The following is a 23581-nucleotide window of genomic DNA, read 5'->3' as shown; positions in this document are numbered from 1 at the left end:
ACTGAAGGTTATGTTTTATTTGTACACTTTATTATTGAAGGTATTTTGTCATACCTATGTCAATGTGAATGTTGATATATGGATTATTTTGACGTTATGCTATGATATCATATGTTTGTTATCTTATTTTGTGGAATCCTTCAATAAAGAGTTAAAAAAAAAAAAAATACTCAAACAATGAAATAACAAAAGCTGATGGGAAAAAAAAAAAGCACATGCATAATTGCTGTGATCTCTCCCACTGCGGATATGCAACAGTCCAATCAGAATGACCCTAATTATGCCTCAGCCAGTTCGGAGCGTCTTTTATTATTGTCAAGCAGATCTCAAGCACCTTGGGGCAATCTGTGTTCGGCCCCATTCTTAGGCAGGTTTCACATTAGCGTATCTGTGCGCAGTGTATGATCCGCATACTTCATGCATATATATTTTTAACATGGTGTACGCAGGGATATGCATTTGCATGCGGATGCATACTCATGCTTCATTTCGCGGTGTGTGTGGCGGGTTACGGCGAACGCAACATGTTGCATTTTTTGATGCGTCAAATATTGTGCAATCATGCGCATGCGGATGAGTGCATCAAAACAACGCATTACTGTCTATGGGAACGCATTGATTCGCAAGGACATGCGATCGATGCGCTTGTGTACTTGGACTGCGCATGTCCAGGAACCGATTGAGACACGCCCTCCTGGAAATATCGAACACATGCGCATAAACAACACAAACACATGCAAAAACGCATGCACACGCAGCGTTTTTTTTGGCATGATGCGTAAGATGATGCGGATAAACGCTGCAGAATATGCAGATGATACGCTGTGCACAGACGCTAAACCTAGCCTTAGCCATCCTAGGCTGTAAGTTACACACTCTGCCTTCATCTGTCCTGGTGATAAAAACCTTGATGATTAATCTGTGGTAATGTTTCACATTCAGGACTTTTACATTATGTGTAGAAGAAAAACATGTTTTGTTGTGGATAACTTTCAATCTTAGTACATTACCTTTATGCTCGGGCTACCTGGTGTCTTTGGCTGCAACATTTGTTGTGCATCCAAAGTTTGGTAGGTGTCACTGCTGCATTGCAGCATAATACAAGTGAATGAGGTCAAATTATCATCCGAAAGGTACTTTTGAAATTTGCTTGTTGCAATACCCTCGGGTCATCACACACTTGTATTGCGCTGCTATATTCAAATTGTGGCTCCAGCCTTAAAGTAAAACACATGTACCGTGTGCCTAAGTTACAGCTGACCATACAGTTTTGCTTAACCAGCAGCAGCAGCTTTTTCTTTTTTATATTATTTTCCTTAAACTGTTGACAAAAATACATCTGTCAGGACACAGGGTCAAGCATGCTGAAATCCTACATGCCCGCTCCTTTTTCCCGCTGACACATTTCATCAGGTGAGTCGGGGCGAGCCACCACATTCATTAGCTGCTGATATTAACAGGTTTGGATACCTTGTTTCTAATATGTATGGTCAATTTGCTACTACTTCAGCTGTTAAGATCTCCTTTGTTGCTACAAATACGATGCCATTGTTAAAGGGGTTCTCCAAGAATACAATAAAATGGCCCCCATCACATTATTCAAACTGCAGCCCGTCCAATTCACATGTCAGGATGGATTGCAGTCCGAAGAAACACAGCTCCTAAGATTTCGCTCAAATAACAGAGGAGTTGTATCGTAAGCACACAGACGTCTGAGGCTGGAGTTAAATCTTTTGTGCTTAGTCAGTTGAGACATGTCGCGGTAGCTGTTTTTCTGCAGAAGCCCGTTTCAGTCATATGTCTAGTCCAGGCTTCTCTTTTAAATAGCTGACTAGGTCCATTTTATTCCTTTTTTTTTTTTTTTACTACTCCTTTAAGGGATAGTGCTTTAAAATTCTAGGTATGTAGAGTATGGTTTGGCTATTATCCCCATTAAAGGGAACCTGTCACCCCCAAAATGGAAGATGAGCTAAGCCCACCGGCATCAGGGGCTTAACTACAGCATTCTGCAATGCTGTAGATAAGCCCCCGATGTATCCTGAAAGATGAGAGAAAGAGGTTATATTATACTCACCCCGGGGGGTCCCGCTGCGGTCCGGTCTGATGGGCGTCGCGGTCCGGTCCGGGGCCTCCTTTCTTCATAGGATGACGTCCTCTTCTTGTATTCACGCTGCGGCTCCGGCGCAGGCGTACTTTGTCTGTCCTGTTGAGGGCAGAGCAAAGTACTGCAGTGCTCAGGCGCCGGGCCTCTCTGACCTTTCCCTGCACACTGCAGTACTTTGCTCTGCCCTCAACAGGACAGACAAAGTACGCCTGCGCCGGAGCCGCGGCAGGAAGACAAGAAGAGGACGTCATCGCATGAAGATGGGAGGCCCTGGACTGGACCGGACCGCCCGTGTGACTATAATCTAACCACTTTTTCTCATTTTACAGGTTACATCGGGGGCTTATCTACACCATTACCGAATGCTGTAGATAAGCCCTTGATGCCGGTGGGCTTAGCTCATCTTCGATTTTGGGGGTGACGGGTTCCCTTTAATAGAAAACAAAGGAACGTGGTGTGCCCCTCATCCTCACTCTCTTCCTTTTCCCTCGTACATGATGGCAGGCTTGTATTGTGACAGACATGGGATGTTAGTGAGTATGGTGGGAGGAGGGATGGACACCACACTGCACATAGATACTGCAGACACTGCTTTGTAATATATTTGTAATGTGCATGTCTTATCAAGTGTAACTGTATTAATAAAACATATGTGTCTTGTAATGGCTGAAGATGGCTTATCTGTTAATGTTTCCAGTGATATTGAGATTTCCCGTGGACAGCATCCAAAATCTGTTGATGTGCTTGCCAAGGAGATTGGATTGCTTACAGATGAAATCGAAATGTATGGCCGTACGAAAGCCAAAGTACGTCTGTCTCTTCTGGAGAGGTTAAAAGAGCAGCCAAATGGAAAATATGTCTTAGTTGCTGGGTAAGAATTTTTTTTCACAATGTGTCAATGCATTAGATAGTTGGCTAAGGATCTTCCCTAGTAATCCTGTAGCAACTGGGTGATGTAGGATTACCTATAGTAATGTATGTATTCACAGGTTAATTTACACATAACTCTATATGATGGCCAGAACTGCCATATGCAGCTATTATACTGCTGTGATGGCCGTAGTCTGTGCTAGCACTGATCCTAATTGTTCAAACACCTCTCCCACATCCCCAATAGCTTCCACATCTTCTAGGTGATTGACCTCTGTGTTTTCATTGTCCCCACGCATGGAAGTGGCCCAACAATGGCCTCCGGTCTGACATCTATGTGAGCATATCAGGCCCTCTCAACAGCACAATCTAATCCGCTGAATATTGGCGTGAAGCACATGGGTGTACTACGTTACTAGGTGTACAGTCCTACACTGCATTCTTAGGAACGGAGGCAGACGCTTGCAGCGGTGACAGCCAGGGGCCGTCCGAGGGTGAGTATATCCATATTTTTTATTTTTATTCTTTATTTTTTACATGAATATGGATCCCAGGGCCTGAAGGAGAGTCTCCTCTCCTTCAGACCCTGGGAACATCCAGGATCACTCCCTGCACACGCCGTACCTGACTTTTGGGACAATTTTTAGGGGTTAAAAAGTCGTCTTATACGCCGGAAAATACGGTATGTGTATATATATATATATATATATATATATATATATATATATACATATATATATATATATATACATATATATATATATATATATATATATATATATATATATATATATATATATATATATATATATATATATATATATATATATATATGTATATATATGTATATGTGTATATACACTCACCGGCCACTTTATTAGGTGCACCATGCTAGTAACGGGTTGGACCCCCTTTTGCCTTCAGAACTGCCTCAATTCTTCGTGGCATAGATTCAACAAGGTGCTGGAAGCATTCCTCAGAGATTTTGGTCCATATTGACATGATGGCATCACACAGTTGCCGCAGATTTGTCGGCTGCACATCCCAAAGATGCTCCATACAAGGCAGGATGGATCCATGCTTTCATGTTGTTTACGCCAAATTCTGACCCTACCATCCGAATGTCGCAGCAGAAATCGAGACTCATCAGACCAAGCAACGTTTTTCCAATCTTCTACTGTCCAATTTCGATGAGCTTGTACAAATTGTAGCCTCAGTTTCCTGTTCTTAGCTGAAAGGAGTGGTACCCGGTGTGGTCTTCTGCTGCTGTAGCCCATCTGCCTCAAAGTTTGACGCACTGTGCGTTCAGAGATGCTCTTAGGCCTACCTTGGTTGTAACGGGTGGCGATTTGAGTCACTGTTGCCTTTCTATCAGCTCGAACCAGTCTGCCCATTCTCCTCTGACCTCTGGCATCAACAAGGCATTTCCGCCCACAGAACTGCCGCTCACTGGATTTTTTTTCTTTTTTGGACCATTCTCTGTAAACCCTAGAGATGGTTGTGCGTGAAAATCCCAGTAGATCAGCAGTTTCTGAAATACTCAGACCAGCCCTTCTGGCACCAACAACCATGCCACGTTCAAAGGCACTCAAATCACCTTTCTTCCCCATACTGATGCTCGGTTTGAACTGCAGGAGATTGTCTTGACCATGTCTACATGCCTAAATGCACTGAGTTGCCGCCATGTGATTGGCTGATTAGAAATTAAGTGTTAACAAGAAGTTGGACAGGTGTGCCTAATAAAGTGGCCGGTGAGTGTGTATATATATATGTATGTATGTATGTATGTATGTATGTATGTATGTGTGTGTATATATATATATATATATGTATATGTGTGTGTGTATATATATATATACATATATATATATATATATATATATATATATATATATATATATATATATATATATATATATATATATATATAATTATATAATTTATTTATTTGTTTCTGTAGAATTTCTTGTAAATATGAAAATTTGGTGCGGAGCTTCGTATGTTTGACCCCAAAAAAATAGCTGGACACATTAAAAGTGATGCTGACCTAGAGTAGCCAGTCATAGCACACTATATATAGTCATCTAAAAAGTAAATAATCTGTTTTACGGTAAAAAAAAATTAAAAAGTTTAAGACTTCAAGTCTTCTCATGTAAGTTTTCCAAAATCTTTCTGTAAATTTTGGATATTTTTTATTTGTGAATAAATACAATGTATTGGATATTCTTTACAACTAACGTAAAGTACAATGTGTCTTCAAAAAAATCTTTGAATCGCTTGAATATGTAAAAGTATTCCCAAAGTTCTCATCTAGTAAAGTGACATGTCAGTTTAGTTCTAGTTTAACCCTTTCAGGATATGGCCCATTTCACTACATCTGTAGTAAAGACCATTTACACCTTCATATATTCCAAAAAGCCCTTTAACACTGGACAATATTTATGTCATGAGAATGCATGTTCTCGATCATTGGTGTGATACCAACATTCCGCATCCGAATGAGAGGAAAATGCTTGTTCGCCAGTTGATTAGATAATTTATTTGGACACTGAAGTCATCGTTTTCAGCAGCAGAATTCTACTTGAAAGCAGGGACTGAGCCCCAACACTATGCGAACTGTGTGCGGACCAAATTATGTTAATGATTGTTCAGTCGCTTTACAGTTTGTATCAGCCCGTGTATTAAGGGCTTTAAGTGAGCGCCGATTGACTTATGATGTTTGGAGTTTGTTATTGGCAGAAATCTTATCTGTGTAAACCCAGCCTGAGCATATGTGTGCGCTCAGTCTTTTTACTTACTTTTGGGAGCATGAACTTTTTAACGGCTTTTTGAGCTATTGAGGTTGATTTGGAGAGTGTGGCTGTGTGCACACGGTGCATTTTTGCAGCGTTTTTCCCACTCTGAATTGGCCCAAAAACGCTAGAGAATCCTTATGCCAGCAAAGTCCATAAGAATCCTGAAGTGCTGTGCACATGATCGTATTTTTCCTTTCCGGATTTGTGCGGCTTTTAAAGCTGCAGTATGTCAAATCTTTGTGCGTTTTTGCCTCGTTTTTCACCCATGAACTTTAATTGAATCAGTGAAACACACAGCAAACGCGCAGGTATAAAAATGTTTGCGGACTTGCTGAGTTTTTGTTTAAGTTTTTACAGACTTCCTATGGTGTTTCCCATGCTTTCATCTGTGTGACAGCGGTAAAATCACCGGCGGCTCTGATCTGCCGTAAAATAGATACCACCGTCCAGAGTGCTGTGGGGTCACGCTAGATGTCAGTGTGACCCCCGCAGCTGTGACCCGCGTCAAAAAGCTTAGCAGTGAGAGCAGGCGCCGCTGATGGGCGTAGTCATGAGCCATCACTTGCGCTCAGTAAGAATAAAGAAATAAATATTGGAATAAAAAGCACCGTATATAATCACCTTACACCTAATCACTGAAGCCCTTGTCTCCTTTAAAAAAACAAACAAAAAAAAAAACCATATACTCAACTTAACGCCTAATCCATGATGCCCATGTCACCTGGAAAAAAAAAATAAACCACCATATCCCTCACCTATCCACCGTAATTCATACTGTCCCACGACAATTTGTATCACTTGTAGAGCAGTCACATCAGCTGATGCGACTGCTCTACACGGCAGCCGACGACACACTGATGGGAGCGCTCCTTCAGTGTGTAGTGCTGAGTTGCGGTGAGATAGTTCACCGGAGTTCATCAGCAGATGAGCTCTGGTGATCTCATTTACGGCACCACTGCTTTGTGAGAAAGTTCTGACGCAGCAGCGGTGCTGTAGGTTAATTGCGCTGAACTTTCTCACTGCAACTCAGCGCTACACACTGACACAGAAGCGATTACCTCCTGTGTCGTTGTTAGCCTGCTGTTCTTGAGAGCAGTCACATGATTGACTGCTCTGTCATCAGGATCGTCGTAGGACATTATGGATTATCTCTTCACTTCTTACAGGTGAGGGTTTTTTTATGGGCAAGGGCATCGGAGACTAGGTGATAAGATGAGTATAATGTGTTTTTTTATTTTTAAATGTGTAAAATAGCATGGTCATTTATTTAAAATAAAGGACTTTATTATGGGTGTTTTTTATTTACAATTTGAATATGGGGTTAGTAATGGGAGTGTCTCTCCATTACTAACTCCAGGTCAGCCTTGTATTGGCATTTGACCTGAAGCCCAGAAGCCCCCCATCTGTCACCCCACTTGCCTCCACATCAGGGCAACTGGGAAGAACGAGGCTAAGCACCAAATTTGGCGCATCTTATTGATGTGCCATTTCTGGGACGCCTGAGAGCTTATGTTTTTAGTCTGGGGGGAACAATACCCATGGCCCTTTCCTAGGCTATTAATATCAGCTGTCTGTTTAGCCTTTGCTGGTTAGAATTTATAGGCAGACTCTGTAATTTTTTTTTTTTTTTGTTACAGCCTACGTAGGTTTATTATGTGAACGTTCCTACATAGGCTGGTGACATCACTTTAACCCTTGGATTACTGTCAGCCCTGGGGTGAGTATATTGGGTTAATTTAAATGATTAAAGAATGTGTTTGTTTTATTTCAAATAAGGTGTTTTATTGGTGTGGGTGTTTTATTTAGCAGTTTACTTACAGGTTTAGTAATGAGGGTGTCTGGCTGACACCTCTTCATTACTAAACCTAGGACTATGTGTCAGCGACTGCTGCTGACACCAACCCCTACTCAACTCTCCCAGGAAATTACATCACAAAGCTTTTTTTCTCTTCTTTTTTTTAAATAACTTTATTTGGCTTCAAAAAAACTTCAATGCTGTACATAAATGCACCAAAAATGTGCGTTTTTTTCTGTTGCGTTTTTGCTGCCAACAAATTCTTAGATGCTGAAACGTTGCAGAAATTTCTGCAGTCAAATACTCAATGTGTGCTCATAGCCTTTCAGCTCGAGTTTCTGCTATAAAATCTATGTGGGCACATGGCCAAGCCCAAAGATGTGTTTTTGAGTCTTTTCAAGTGGGTCCACTCTAAAAGGCGTCTCAAAAATCACTAGAATAGTGATGTTTCTGGTTTTTCAAGAAATGCCTGGTGGGAATAAGCGCATGTCGCTACTTTGAAGCGTCTCCTGATATAAACTGCTCCAAAATGTGCATTGTCCAATCAAAAGGCATAAAAAAAAAACCGCGTCAACAAACAAAAATTTTAAAACTTCTTAAAATGAATAAAAAAAACACAAAAGACCTCTCGAAAGGAGAGTTTGTGCTACAAAACGCACTGGTTTTCTCCACCTCAATAAAACGCATTGTACCGTACGTACATATATATATATTTTTTTGCTTTTTTGATGCTGTTTTTTTCGTCTCTTGTTGGTATGTCATGTTTTAAACAGAGCTGCTTTGTTTTTGATACTTCCTGGTGTTTGATACAGTACATGTAATGCATACTTTATCGGTACAGTCATGTGCGGATTACATGCATTTTTCATGTGTTTCCGCCGTGGAAATGCACTAAAACCGCATAACCAAAAAGTGGTTATGAGATTTCTATAATAGAATTGTCAAAAACTCTTCACGTGCACACAGCCTTACCGAGCTGTGAAAATGTTTCTATTTTAGATATCCGAATAATCTTTGCATTTTTTTTTTTTTATTTATACGAGAGTCCTAAATTTGATGTTTTCATGTTGTTGTTTTTTGTTTTGTTTGTTTTTTAATATTGGAGACAATGCAATACAAGCAAACACTAGCATTTTTAAAATGTTCCCGTGTCCATAATAATAATTTTAAAATTATAATAAAATAATTTTTTCAGATTGGATTTATATTTTTTTATGTGGAGGGGGCCAGTAACAGTGATTTGGATTGGCCTCACCACTTCTTTAATTACTGATTTTTTTATTTTTTTATTTATTTCACATATTGTGCCCCCATAAGCTCATAACATGCCATTGAGGGCATTATTTTTTTCCTTATTTAATCTGATTTTCCTTGTAACTGGGGCTGGTGTATTTTCCCCGAGTTACAGGAGAATTTCAGCTTCCGGACAGTAGAACAGGTAATTGGGTCTCCTAGGACTTAGCAGCTCCTGTGCAATCTTCTCCCAACAATCGCATGACTTTTCGGTCCTGAGATTGAAGAGATATCTTTCCTTCCTATATTGTATAAACAATGTTTGTTCATCGCTGGTATAAAACCCTCTCTGCCTTCTCTATTTATCTATGTAAGTTATTCCTATGGTAGAGGTGTGAGCTAAAACAATATTGAGGTTTTTACAACCATAAGTTCATGCTTGTATACAATGGCTCTCTGGTGGAGTCTGGCTGTGTCTGACAGCTGGCTTTCCAATTCCTGCAGCTGCATGATCTTGTGTAGCTGCTCTATGATGCAGTGATGTTACAGAACATGTGGACTGCCTAGACCTTTAGGCTATGTGCACACGATGCAGATTTAGTGCAGATCTGCAGCGTTTTTTTCTGCTGCAGATCCGCACTGTGATTTACAGTACAATGTAAATCAATGTGAAAAAAAAAAAGCTGTGCACATGGTGCAGAAAAATCCGCGCAGAAACGCTACAGATTTAAAAGAAGTGCATGTCACTTCTTTTGTGCGTTTCTGCAGCGTTTCTGCACCCCTCCATTAATAGAAATCCGCAGTGGTAAAAACTGCAGAAAATCCGCACAAAAAACGCATCAAAACCTCGCAAAAAACGTGCAAAAAACGCATCAAAAACGCAGCTGCGGATTCTGCCAGAAGATGCAGATTTTGCACAGAAAATTCTGCACCAATTCTGCATCGTGTGCACACAGCCTTAGAGTATGGGCAGTGTGGAAATAGTTCATATAATTAATCTTTTTTTTTTTTTTTCTTTTGTTTAGCTTTTACAAATCACATCTTTATGCATAATTGTATAGCTTTATAAATTCTATTTTTTTTTTTTTTTTTTAATCTATAGTCCTGTTTATATAGCTTTTGAAGTACATAGGATTGTCATGCTTTAAAAAGTGATATTCAGGTCCTGGTATAAATCAAGATATTCCAGGGCATCTGAAGTGTAGCTGAAGACAGAACTGCCAAAGTCTTTGACCGTTTATTTAAAAAAGCAGGCTTGTTTGTATGGTCACAGGAAAAGTCCTCTCCTAATTGTGTAGCTTCTGGATCTCTTGCCAGAATTGCTGATTTTTCTCTTGTGCTTAAATGCAAGACATGTGTGGCCTGAGCAGGTCCTGTTTACAGCCGCCTCATTGACATCAGTAGCGGTGTTGACTAGAGATGGGCGGACACCTGGATGTTCGGGTTCAGCGGGTTTGGCCGAACAGTTACAAAAAGTGCGGGTACCAGAACAGTACCTGGACCCCATTCACTTGAATGGGGAGCCCGAACATCCAGTGTTTGCTGCGCTTTCATGTGAATGACAGCGCGGCAAACACGGCTTCTGATCAGTGGTGAAATCCTCCCCGCCGGTCAGAGAGCCGCAGTTCCCACGCTGTCAGACTACAGTGTGATCGCTCAGCTGTGATCGGACTTATAAAGTTTACCTCCGCTCACTGGTGTCAGCTGATGGGACAACTGCTCCCATCATCCGACATCCGCTTCCGCTAATAACAGAGAGAAGGAGCCGTATTCATCAGCCGCTCCTGCACTGTAAATAAATAATAATAATTAAAAAAAAAAGACGTCGTGGGTTCCCCTGTATTTTTGTTAACCAGCCAGGCAAAACTCACAGCTGGGGGCTGCAACCCTCAGCTGTCAGCTTCAGCAAGGCTAGTTATCACAAATAGAGGGGTCCCCACGCCATATTTTTAAATTATTTAAATAAAATATTATTATTAAATAAAATATTATGTATACCCTTCCTTACATGTAAAGCGCCATGTAATAAATGGCGCAATAATAATAATAATAATATAATAAATAATTAAAAAAACAGTGTGAGGTCCCCACCATTTTTGACAACCAACCTTGCTAAAGCAGGGTATTCTCAGGCTGGTAAGAGGCCATGGATATTGTCCCCCCCAGCATAAAAAAAGCAGCCCTCAGCTGCCCAGAAAAGGCACATCTATTAGATGCGTCAATTCTGGCGCTTTGCCCGACTCTTCCCACTTGCCCTGTAGCGGTGGCAAGTGGGGTGATAGTTGGGGGGGTTGATGTCACCTTTGTATTGTCTGGTAACATCAAGCCCCGAGGTTAGTAATGGAGAGGCGTCTATAAGACACCCCCATTACTAACCCCATAGTCACATTGTATGAAAACAGACACCAAGAAAAAAGTCCTTTAGTTGAAAAATGACGCAGACTCTTTAATAACCTCAATTAAACCATATGACCTCGCCAAATTCCACTGAAGCCCCCGTTCTCCTGTAGTAAACCAAAAATAGTAAAACAACAATAGAATACCATATCTTTCTGTCGTTCTGTCCCACGCTGTAATCCATGTCTGGGGGAAAAAACGTTTTCAACCTGGACAGTGCCAAGATGCGACCGTCCAGGCTGAGAACCACTGGTGACTGAACTGCTGCGAGAGCAGCCCCAGTGACTGGAGGTGACGTCATCGAACGTCCTGTTCGGGTTCCCATCTCCAGTGTTGACATGTTTTCAATATAACAACACATCCCTTAACCCCTTTCTGCCATTGGATGTACTATTCCGTCCATGTGGGGTGGGCCCTAATTCCCAAGGACGGAATAGTACGTCCAGCACGATCGGCCGCGCTCACAGGGGGAGCGCGGCCGATCGCGGCCGGGTGTCAGCTGCCTATCGCAGCTGACATCCGGCACTATGTGCCAGGAGCGGTCACGGACCGCCCCCGGCACATTAACCCCCGGCACACCGCGATCAAACATGATCGCGATGTGCCGGCGGTACAGGGAAGCATCGCGCAGGGAGTGGGCTCCCTGCGGGCTTCCCTGAGACCCCTGGAGGGCGAGGGTCTCCTACCTCCTATCCCTGCAGGCCTCGGATCCAAAATGGCCGTGGGGCTGCATCCGGGTCCTGCAGGGATTACTTCCGTGCCGTGCAGGTGCTTGTAAGCCTGTACGGCTGTAATTGAGATCGGTGATCTGACAGAGTGCTGTGCACACTGTCAGATCAACGATCTGTAATGTCCCCCCCTGGGACAAAGTAAAAAAGTAAAAAAAAAAATTCCCACATGTGTAAAAAAAAAAAAAAATAATAAAAAAAAATTCCTAAATAAAGAGAAAAAAAAATATTCCCATAAATACATTCCTTTATCTAAATAAAAAAAATCAAACAGTAAAAGTACACATATTTAGTATCGCCGCGTCCGTAACGACCCCACCTATAAAACTATATCACTAGTAAACCCCTTCAGTGAACACCGTAAAAAAAAAAAAAAAAAAAAAAAAAAGAGGCAAAAAACAACGCTTTATTCTCATACCGCCAAACAAAAAGTAGAATAACACGCGATCAAAAAGACGGATATAAATAACCATGGTACCGCTGCAAACGTCATCTTGTCCTGCAAAAAACGAGCCGCCATACAGCATCATCAGCGAAAAAATAAAGAAGTTATAGTCCTCAGAATAAAGCGATGCCAAAATAATTATTTTTTCTATAAAATAGTTTTTATCGTATAAAAGCGCCAAAACATAAAAAAAATGATTGAAATGAGGTATCGCTGTAATCGTACTGACCCGAAGAATAAAACTGCTTTATCAATTTTACCAAACGCGGAACGGTATAAACGCCTCCCCCAAAAGAAATTCATGAATAGCTGGTTTTTGGTCATTCTGCCTCACAAAAATCGGAATAAAAAGCGATCAAAAAATCTCCCGTGCCCGAGCATGTTACCAATAAAAACGTCAACTCGTTCCGCAAGAAACAAGACCCCACATGACTCTGTGGACTCAAATATGGAAAAATTATAGCTCTCAAAATGTGGTAACGCAAAAAATATTTTTTGCAATAAAAGCTTCTTTCAGTGTGTGACGGCTGCCAATCATAAAAATCAGCTAAAAAACCCGCTATAAAAGTAAATCAAACCCCCCTTCATCACCCCCTTAGTTAGGGAAAAATAAAATTTATTTATTTCCATTTTACCATTAGGGCTAGGGTTAGGGTTAGGGTTATGGTTGGGGCTAGGGTTAGGGCTAGGGTTGGGGTTGGGGTTAGGGCTAGGGTTGGGGCTAGGGATAGGGTTGGGGCTAGGGATAGGGTTGGGGCTAGGGTTGGGGCTAGGGTTAGGGTTGGGGCTAGGGTTGGGGCTAGGGTTGGGGCTAGGGTTGGGGCTAGGGTTGGGGCTAGGGTTAGGGCTAGGGTTAGGGTTAAGGCTACAGTTAGGGTTGGGGCTAAAGTTAGGGTTAGGGTTGGGGCTAAAGTTAGGGTTTGGATTACATCTACGGTTGGGAATAGGGTTGGGATTAGGGTTAGGGGTGTGTCTGGGTTAGAGGTGTGGTTAGGGTTACCGTTGGGATTAGGGTTAGGGGTGTGTTTGGATTAGGGTTTCAGTTATAATTGGGGGGTTTCCACTGTTTAGGCACATCAGGGGCTCTCCAAATGCGACATGGCGTCCGATCTCAATTTCAGCCAAATCTGCGTTGAAAAAGTAAAACAGTGCTCCTTCCCTTCCGAGCTCTCCCGTGCACCCAAACAGGGGTTTACCCCAATATATGGGGTATCAGCGTACTCGGAACACATTGGAGAACAACTTTTGGGGTCCAATTTCTCCTGTTACCCTTGGGAAAAATACAAAACTGGGGGCTAAAAAATAATTTTGGGGGGAATTTTTTTATTTTTTATTTTCACGGCTATGCGTTATAAACTGTAGTGAAACACTTGAGGGTTCAAAACTCTCACAACACATCTAGATGAGTTGCTTAGGGGGTCTACTTTCCAAAATGGTGTCACTTGTGTTTTTTTTTTACTGTTTAGGTACATTAGGGCTCTGCAAACTCAATGTGACGCCTGCAGACCATTCCATCTAAGTCTGCATTCAAAATGGCGCTCCATCCCTTCCGAGCCCTCCCATGCGCCCAAACAGTGGTTCCCACCCACATATGGGGTATCGGCGTACTCAGGACAAATTGGACAACAACTTTTGGGGTCCAATTTCTCCTGTTACCCTCGGGAAAATACAAAACTGGGGGCTAAAAAATAATTTTTGTGGGAAAAAAATGTTTGTTTTATTTTTACGGCTCTGCATTATAAACTTCTGTGAAGCAGTTAGTGGGTCAAAGTGCTCACTACACCTCTAGATAAGCTCCTTAGGGGATCTACTTTCCAAAATGGTGTCACTTGTGGGGGGGTTTCAATGTTTAGGCACATCAGTGGCTCTCCAAACGCAACATGGCGTCCCATCTCAATTCCTGTCAATTTTGCAGTGAAAAGTCAAACGGCGCTCCTTCCCTTCCGAGCTCTCCCATGCGCCCAAACAGTGGTTTACCCCCACATATGGGGTATCAGCGTACTCAGGACAAATTGTACAACAACTTTTGGGGTCCAATTTCTTCTCTTACCCTTGGGAAAATAAAAAATTGGGGGTGAAAAGATCATTTTTGTGAAAAAATATGATTTTTTATTTTTACGGTTCTGCATTATAAACTTCTGTGAAGCACTTGGTGAGTCAAAGTGCTCACCACACCTCTAGATAAGCTCTTTAGGGGGTCTACTTTCCAAAATGGTGTCACTTGTGGGGGGTTTGAATGTTTAGGCATATCAAGGGCTCTCCAAACGCAACATGGCGTCCCATCTCAATTCCAGTCAATTTTGCATTGAAAAGTAAAATGGCGCTCCTTCGCTTCCGAGCTCTGTCATGCGCCCAAACAGTGGTTTACCCCCACATATGGGGTATTGGCGTACTCAGGACAAATTGTACAACATCTTTTGGGGTCCATTTTCTCCTGTTACCCTTGGTAAAATAAAACAAATTGGAGCTGAAGTAAATTTTGTGTGGAAAAAAAAGTTAAATGCTCATTTTTATTTAAACCTTCCAAAAATTCCTGTGAAACACCTAAAGGGTTAATAAACTTCTTGAATGTGGTTTTGAGGACCTTGAGGGGTGCAGTTTTTAGAATGGTGTCACACTTGGGTATTTTCTATCATATAGACCCCTCAAAATGACTTCAAATGAGATGTGGTCCCTAAAAAAAAAAAATGGTGTTGTGAAAATGAGAAATTGCTGGTCACATTTTAACCCTTATAACTCCCTAACAAAAAAAATTTTGGTTCCAAAATTGTGCTGATGTAAAGTAGACATGTGGGAAATGTTACTTATTAAGTATTTTGTGTGACATATCACTGTGATTTAATTGCATAAAAATTCAAAGTTGGAAAATTTCCCTTTTTTTCACAAATAAACGCAGGTAATATCAAATAAATTTTACCACTATCATGAAGTACAATATGTCACGAGAAAACAGTGTCAGAATCACCGGTGTCAGAATCACCGGGATCCGTTGAAGCGTTCCAGAGTTATAACCTCATAAATGGACAGTGGTCAGAATTGTAAAAATTGGCCCGGTCCATAACGTGCAAACCACCCTTGGGGGTGAAGGGGTTAAATAAATACTTGTTTAGGGAGAAGATGGTCCATTGCAAAAATTACGTTTTTTTTCGGGCATGCGCAGTTGCGCTGCCCTTCGAACTTACAGCGCAGGCGCCGGGGACGCTAATGAACGAAGAGTAGGTAGCGCCCGGGGCGCAGAGGCCCTGAGTGACGGCTGTGGTGCGTGTGTGTCAAGGGGGAAAGACATGCCCCCAGGTCTAATTCGAGGTATGAGGGGCACATTATAAAAGCGATTTATTGCAGGGACCCGAACTAAAAGAGCCACCTTGACAGAATGCAGCGTTAGTGCTACACAATGTGGCTCTTTTAGTTAAAAACGCCTGGGGGGGGGGGGGGGGTGTGACAGGTTCCCTTTAATGTAGATGCCACGGCATGCTGGATTTTTTTGAACTATGACCTGGGTGAGGGAAAAAAAAAGTTTAGTCATATCATGTTTGTTCAATTCAGATGGCTAAACATGATGTGACTAATCAACTTTGCCCTATATGAAAACTCTATACAGGATGCATTCATTTTGATCATGTCAGCATGATACTTTATGTTCTGCCTGCTTGAATTTTTATTATTATAGTTTTTAATATAACTCATGAAAAATTTGATCTTTTAAAATTAATTTTTGCAATGGATGGACTCTTTTCCCCTAAACAAGTATTTATTTAAGGGATGTGTTATATTTAGTTTGAGGTAATTTTTGCCTTTAAAAAATTTTTGGGACTGTTTCAAAATGTTTTCAATATAGAAAATAATTTCTTCCGGTCTTTCTTGCTTTTGTTTTATCCAACAGAATAACACCGACGCCTCTTGGGGAAGGAAAAAGTACCGTTACCATTGGGCTCGTGCAGGCCCTGACTGCTCATAAAAATATCAATTCCTTTGCATGTCTGAGACAGCCCTCACAAGGACCCACTTTTGGAGTCAAAGGTGAGCTTCAACTTCATTATCCTCTTGTGTCCACTTCCTAGTAAAATAATGAGATCACAAGAAATCTGTTCCCACTTGGTGTCCTACACATAGTGATTTTGAAGGTGCCATGGTTTGGGTCCAACTCCTCATTAGAAGTGAATGTGTTTAATGTACAGTATGTTAAAAGAACAGACATTTGTTTCCCATCAGTTTCAGTGGATGGGAACATGGCAGGACTATCTCATTTTCACTAGTTTCCAATTGTTTAGTTGCTTAAAGGGAATCTGTCACCCCAAAAATCGTTTATGAACTAAGCCCACCGGCATCAGGGGCTTGCATTCTGTAATGCTGTAGATAAGCCCCGATGTATCCTGAAAGATAAGAAAAACAGGTTATATTATACTCACCCAGGGGCAGTCCGGTCCGATGGGTGTCGCGGTCCGGTCCGGCGCCTCCTATCTTCATACGATGACGTCCTTTTCTTGTCTTTCTGCCGCGGCTCCTGCGCAGGCGTACTTTGCCCTGTTGAGGGCAGAACAAAGTACTGCAGTGCGCAGGCGCCCGGGCCTCTCTGACCTTTCCCTGCGCACTGCATTACAGAATGCTGTAGATAAGCCCCTGATGCCGGTGGCCTTATCTCATAAACGATTTTTGGCGTGACAGCTTCCCTTTAGAAAAGTTAAATTCAGACTATTGGTTTGGGCAAATTTTGTGAGTTTTGTCAGTTTTTATGAGACCTCATAAGTTGCTCAGGATATTTGCCCCCCTACAGTAAAACCCCAATAGATGAACTCATAGGCATCTGTTCACCATAGGATCCATTACAAAAAAGTAAACCCCATATTTTATTTTATTGAGTGACCCTCTGTATAGGAAAAATCATATGTGGGGAGAGTTCCCCATGTGCAGCCTTCAGCACATAGGCCTGTTTCACACTAGTGTTTGTGTACGCAGCATAGGGCTGATTACTTACCTTCAGATCCGCATACATCCGCATCTGTACTGCATACCTATCTTTAACATTGTGTACGCAAGGACATGTGTGGTCATGCGTTGTATGCGGATGCGTTCCCATGTGGCGTTTTGACGTGCCCGCCGAACGCAACATGTTAAAGATAGGTACGCAGGACGGATGTGGATGTATGCGGATCTGAAGATAAGACGTACGCAGCCCTATTCTGCGTACACAAACGCTAGTGTGAAACCGGCCTTAGTCTTTAAGTTGCCTCATGTTTAGAAAATATATGTGCTGTTATAGGGCCACCCATAGTACCCACCTTTTTTTATTTCTGAAAGAAGTTTTTGATGAGCCCTTTGGCTAAATGGTAACCACTTGACTCATTTTTTTTATATGGGCTTCCATAAGACCTGGGCTTGGTCGCTGTTTAGGGGATTTCTGTGCAACTGTACAAGTTCTAGTGTATTCTAGTACCATGGGAAACTGATGTCTGTGTCTACAGAGTATGTCCTCCACATCCTGCCTGAATGCCATCCATCTCATGAAGAGCTTTGAGCAACTTTACTGACAAGTATCGACATGTAGATTTACGATCATATGGGAAATTTTGGGTGATTGCAAAATCCCAAAACACAGATTGGAATTTCTTTATTCCTCCTTAGTGTAAGGAATGTAAGGCTTCCCAACTGGTTACGTTCCGGTTTGTGTATCGGAATCCATGCTTTACTTGTACAGGTCAACGATCTTGTCCTCTTTGAGCTAATCTAGTTCCTCCAGTTTTCCATGGAATCACTTGCTAGGCTCGTTTATACCGTTTGCTGTGAAATAAACCATACATTTTACTAGTATTCTTTCTCAGAAACGTTAAAGCATGAGAACCCTTCACACACTATGTGACCCTGTCCATGTTTTAGGTGGAGCAGCAGGGGGTGGATACGCACAAGTTATTCCTATGGAAGAGGTATGGGCTAAAACAATATTAATGTTATTACAACCATAAGTTCATCTTTGCATACATGGGTTGGTAATTTTTTTTTTTTTTATGTATTTCTTTTGAACAAAGGCGTCATGTTGATAAGAATATTTTTTGCACTGGGAGGTCCACATTTACGAGTGTATAGAATGCTTTAATTTCTTTCTTTTTTTAATTACCTGAATGAGGGTACCTGTTCCATAGGAGACCAGCCATATCAATACAATGCAAGAAAAGAATGGCTTCAGCGTCTGGCTGAAGATTTTTTGGAATAATTCCTGATTGAGTTATTACTTACTGATTTGAATACCCAATTATGAATTATTCCAAAAAATATGCAGACCTTGCTTGTTAACAATTTTAAGAATTTAAGTTCTTTATTTTTTATAAACCTCATTTTTTTATTTTTTTTATTTTATATCTAATCTTTGAAATGGCAATTTACTCCTAGTATGCCGATGAGTCTGAACACTTATGCAATATTCATGTATATTGCCCACACTGCATATGGTAGTAACTATAAATATCTAATTTTTGAAATAAATAGGCTTTTTGTATATACTTAATCAATTACTATTCATCTCAAATATAATGTATTAATAAGGAAAGTCTAAACCAACATTTCTTATAACTGCTGTGAGACTGGAACACATTATACAAGGAGCATCTGTATAAAGTACCCAAAACAATAATTTGTGATCAAAGAGCTTTCATCCTACAGAAGGACGTTCTGAAAGTTCAGTGTGAGATATATCATCAGGGCAGCTGCTTGCTAGCCAATCTGTGTTGCTGGGATCAAGTAATAGTGGGAATACAACTCAAAATAATCCTTCCCCCTCCCCCCTCTGAATGTCACATGTTTGCCATAACACCTCTGGCTTTGTAGAGTGGGCTGAGTCTGAACACACTGCACTTGCTCAGCTCTTAGTCAAATCTAAGTGCAGTAAGTGATAAAGCAGCTACATAAACCTGTGGTTCTCTAACTTGAATTGCAGTTTGTGTATTCTGTGTGATGCAGCTTCAGGCGGTCTCCGTTGCCTTCTGCTTGTGATAGGGTTCTCCCTGTCAGCTCTTAAAAACAGGAGGTAATGAGATCAGTATAAATTTCTTAGAAACCATAGGATAATCTGCACACATTACATATAGATAGTCAGCATATGTCACGGGAGTTTTAGAATTGACTGTATCACTGGTCTTTTTGTACAAAGCGGTAAAGATATCTTTAGCTACATGGGAGAACATGCAGAGCAACGGGTATGGCAGAGTTTGATGACGAGGGGACGTGTCTTAAGAGCTGCCAGGTGTGATGTCATAGCCTGACCTGTCATACAGTGCACCCTTTTTTTGACTGGTGGTCAGACTAGAGTACTCATGTCACAGCTGCCCATAAAGAAAGAAAAAAAAATGTGTATGAGTAGAATGGAGTCTGTTTCAGAAAGTGTATGTGCAATGTCTGTCTTTCTTAATTGCAGTTTAACTTGCACTTAACCGGTGACATCCATGCAATCACAGCAGCCAATAATTTGCTGGCAGCTGCCATAGATGCAAGGATCCTTCATGAGAACACCCAGACCGACAAGGTGAGTGTTATTTACTGACTCTCCAACTGTTACATATTTACTGGGGCACGGCCAAGATTCAAGTGTTTTTTATGTGTAATAACTTTGCTGTGTGTGTTTTTGTTTTTTTCCTCTTAATTTGTTAACATTGTAGATTTTAATTTAAACTATACAGAAAAGTAAATTATCAACAGCTGTTTCGCGCTATCTAAGTGCTTATTACTGGTCCTTGAGGACCAAGAAGTGCTTACCTAGTGCAAAACTGCTGTTGTCGACACTCTCCACTGTTTCACATGCCTTCCTGTTGCTTTTTAACAATTTGAAATAAGATTGTTAAATTTTTTTATGACGTAGTGCTGTAATTTTCTACTTCTCTGGATAGTTTACATATTGTTTTTACTACTTTTTGCTGCTACTGGAAAGCACCGCTGAAGTCATGGGTGTAGGGGTTGTACTCATGGTGGGTACGACGGGAGGAAAACAGGAGGCTTGTTCCTTCATGTGAGTTTATTGCTTCATAAACCCAGAAGCAAAAACAGAAAGTAAACCGCCTTTAGATCAGGCAAAAACAAAGTACAAATGTCCATAGCAGGTCACTGCTGCGTCAGGCCTGTGGGCACACAGGCTGGAGTAATTTCCAGTCCTCGGGCTCGGTCTGGAGCCACACACACACAGGAGGCCTTCTCCCTCCCAACATGCAGACCATGTGCCAAACAGCCTCCATTATAAGGATGTAACCACACCCAGAAGTGAGGTATGTGGGTAACCTGACCCACCCATCTCTTAGCTACCCGCAACCTGGACCCAGGTGCAACAAATGAACCTCCCAGTGCTGACATGCACTAGAGAAAATACTCCGGGTTACATCATAGAGAACTTCCATCTGTGACACATACCTCCCATCAACTATGCGACTATTAGCCCGACAACATGGGGCAAAACTATACTGAGCGTGCCGGCATTTACTCTATGGACATAGTGTAGATTTTAGCATTACACCCATAACATTTCCCTTTCGGGATACATTCGGATGAGCGACATTAGAATTCTTGTTTTTTTTCTTTTATCTACCTTGATGTTTGTATGACATGAATTATTTGTTAATGAGTAAAAATATTGTTTTTCAGGCCTTATATAACCGCCTTGTTCCTTCCATTAACGGAGTAAGGAAGTTTTCGCCAGTCCAAATTGCTCGGTTAAGGGTAAGTATTAATTAAAGGGTGTAACTGTTAAATGGTAACACCAATCACTATAGATTTTGAAATCTCTTTAACTTTTTTTATCTTCTAAACTGCGTAATTGCTGGTCTCCAAAGTGGGGGGCACAAGCAGCCATTTTTTATGTCTAAAAAAGTGTTTATTGAAACTGCCAAGCTGAGGTCTGCAGTTTCCATATCTGATATAATTGTATGCAAGTTATGAAATTTTCCATAGACTTCACCAGAGGTCCAGCATTTCCTCTCAAAGCCCCTTTTTAGAGAGTCACAACAATCCAATAAAACACTCGGCAAGTTTTGGATTTCCCATAGAAATTATTAGACCTTGCATGCTCCACTAACTATGGCTCCAGGTACCTGTTCTGGGGAGAGATTCAGGTACCAGTGTCCCTTCTGGTGCATCATTGAGGGGTATGAAGGGGCTGTCTGGGTTCAATATCAGCTAAGCCTCCTTCACCAGAAAGTGTGAACCCTATCATCTATGGTTGTACTGAGGCATAATGCCATACAGAAGAACCTGTGAACTTCTGAGACCATGCTACTGTGGATCAAATCTGACCATCCATGACATTTTGAAGACCATACTGGCGAGCACATTCTGAGTTGTCCAAATAATTGTACTTTTTAGCTGCGAAGTAGCAACACTTGTGCACTCTTTGTTGCAAATGTTTCTTCCGACAATTTAATCAGAGGCTCATTATCAAAAGTGGACACTGAATTTTCAATGGTGACATGGATAATGTCCACATGAGGGTGGAATGTTCCCATTTGGGCCAAGCTGCAATGGGTGAAATGGGTCCATCCTTGACATTTTGAAATGTAAAGGTGTAATAGAAAATTCTTGAAACTTGGCTGTAATTGGATGTTTTAGAGCAGACATTGCTTTTGTTCCTTACAGCATGGCAAGAGTAGAGATTGGACTTTTTTCCTTTCCAGATCGTTTGGACACAAGTTTCTGCACTAAAATAAATGGGATCATTTTTAGTCTGAATATTTAATGGTTCCTCAAAAGGACTAGATCATTCTGTAAAAGAAAATACAGTGTGCTAAAATGCAAAAATAAAACCTACTAGCTATATAAGGCCACTAGGCGGCAGTAGCTCAGTTACTAATGTATACATTCATATGGGATTCTGGGTTGTTAAATGAGACATGGGTGTGTTCCGTGCCGAAATGGCAGGAGGATTCAACCAGGGACTGGGAAAGCACATTGTTTTGTGATCTGGTTTCAATTATCCCTGAGTAATGACCTCACTGACATTACTTGTGACAAATGTTTGTAGAAAATGTATATTGTAGTTGTTAATACTCGTTCTGAGTGTATTTTGGATATCACTACTTATCCCATTATCGTGTTTATATATCTACATTTTCTATAATAACGATGATAATCTTACCAATGGATTGTATCAAGGTCACTTTGCACACTGGCGACAACTTAAGGGAGTAAACCCAGACCTGAGTGATCTCATAAATGTAAGATGCCAGCACGCTGCCAGCCTTCCTACATTTCATGTCTGTATTCCTTGGGAAGTGACCTAAGAATTGAATGTCCACGTCCATGTTCTTGTCTGCCTAATCTGACCAGATGAAATCTAGTGCAGTAATTTGTGCTTCAGAGTTGCATCTCCTACTGTAGGTTTGGGCAATCTTCATTCATACTCAGCAATTAGCAAAATGATGGCAGCTTGAATAAAATTCTACATGAAAATGTCTCTGCTTTCTCCCTGTCTGTCATTTTGAAGGGAAGGGAAGAAGCGCCATGTGACTTTTTGAATCTAAATTTTCCTGGAATCATAAGCGGGCGTCATTTTGCGTTTGGAGAGCCCCTGATGTGCCTAAACATTGGAAACCCACACAAGTGACTCCATTTTGGAAAATAGACCCCTCAAGGAATGTATTTAGATGCATTGTAAGCTCCTTAAACCCCCAGGTGCTTCACAGAACTTTATAACGTTGAGCCGTGAAATAATAAAATCACATTTTCCTCACAAAAATATTGTTTTAGCCCCAAGTTTTTAATTTTTCTAAGGGCTACCAGGTATTTTTTTTTTTTACAACAAACCAAGGTCTATTTTTCCCTGAGTGTGCCAATACACCCTACATGTAATCGGGGAATATTTTTCAGGCACAGCGTAAAGCTCAGAAGGCAAGGAGCGCCAGATTTTACGGTTATGGTTTGCAGGTGCCATGACCCACTGGGAGGTGCCAGAAGAGCAGAATCCCCCATAAGTGATCCCATTTTACAAACTATACCTCTCAATGAATTCATTTAGGGGTGCAGTGATCATATTGACACCACAGGTGTGTCACAGAATTTTATACCATTGAGCACTGAAGAAAAAATACCGTAACTACATTTTTACCATCAAAATTTAGTTTTAGCCTCAGAGTTTACATTTTCACACAAGAAGTGGGTAAAAATAACACCAAAATTTGTCCTACAATTTCTACTGACCGTGGCAATACCCCATATGTGGCTGTACAGTACTACTTGGCCATACAG

At 41.2% G+C, this 23581-nt stretch overlaps 1 protein-coding gene across 1 annotated transcript in view; it reads left to right on the top strand.

Annotated features, from left to right (window-relative positions):
- Positions 1-23581, top strand: part of MTHFD1L (methylenetetrahydrofolate dehydrogenase (NADP+ dependent) 1 like) — a 310972-nt gene that overhangs the window by 52233 nt on the left and 235158 nt on the right. The window contains exons 11-15 of the mRNA XM_077283047.1: positions 2802-2975; positions 16251-16387; positions 18242-18288; positions 19773-19880; positions 20987-21061. Coding sequence (XP_077139162.1) covers positions 2802-2975; positions 16251-16387; positions 18242-18288; positions 19773-19880; positions 20987-21061 — 541 coding nt within the window. The remainder of the gene's footprint in view (positions 1-2801; positions 2976-16250; positions 16388-18241; positions 18289-19772; positions 19881-20986; positions 21062-23581) is intronic.

Source organism: Ranitomeya variabilis, chromosome 2 (assembly GCF_051348905.1).
Source record: "Ranitomeya variabilis isolate aRanVar5 chromosome 2, aRanVar5.hap1, whole genome shotgun sequence".
Taxonomy (NCBI): Eukaryota; Metazoa; Chordata; class Amphibia; order Anura; family Dendrobatidae; genus Ranitomeya; species Ranitomeya variabilis.
This window is presented reverse-complemented; position numbering and strand designations above follow the sequence as displayed.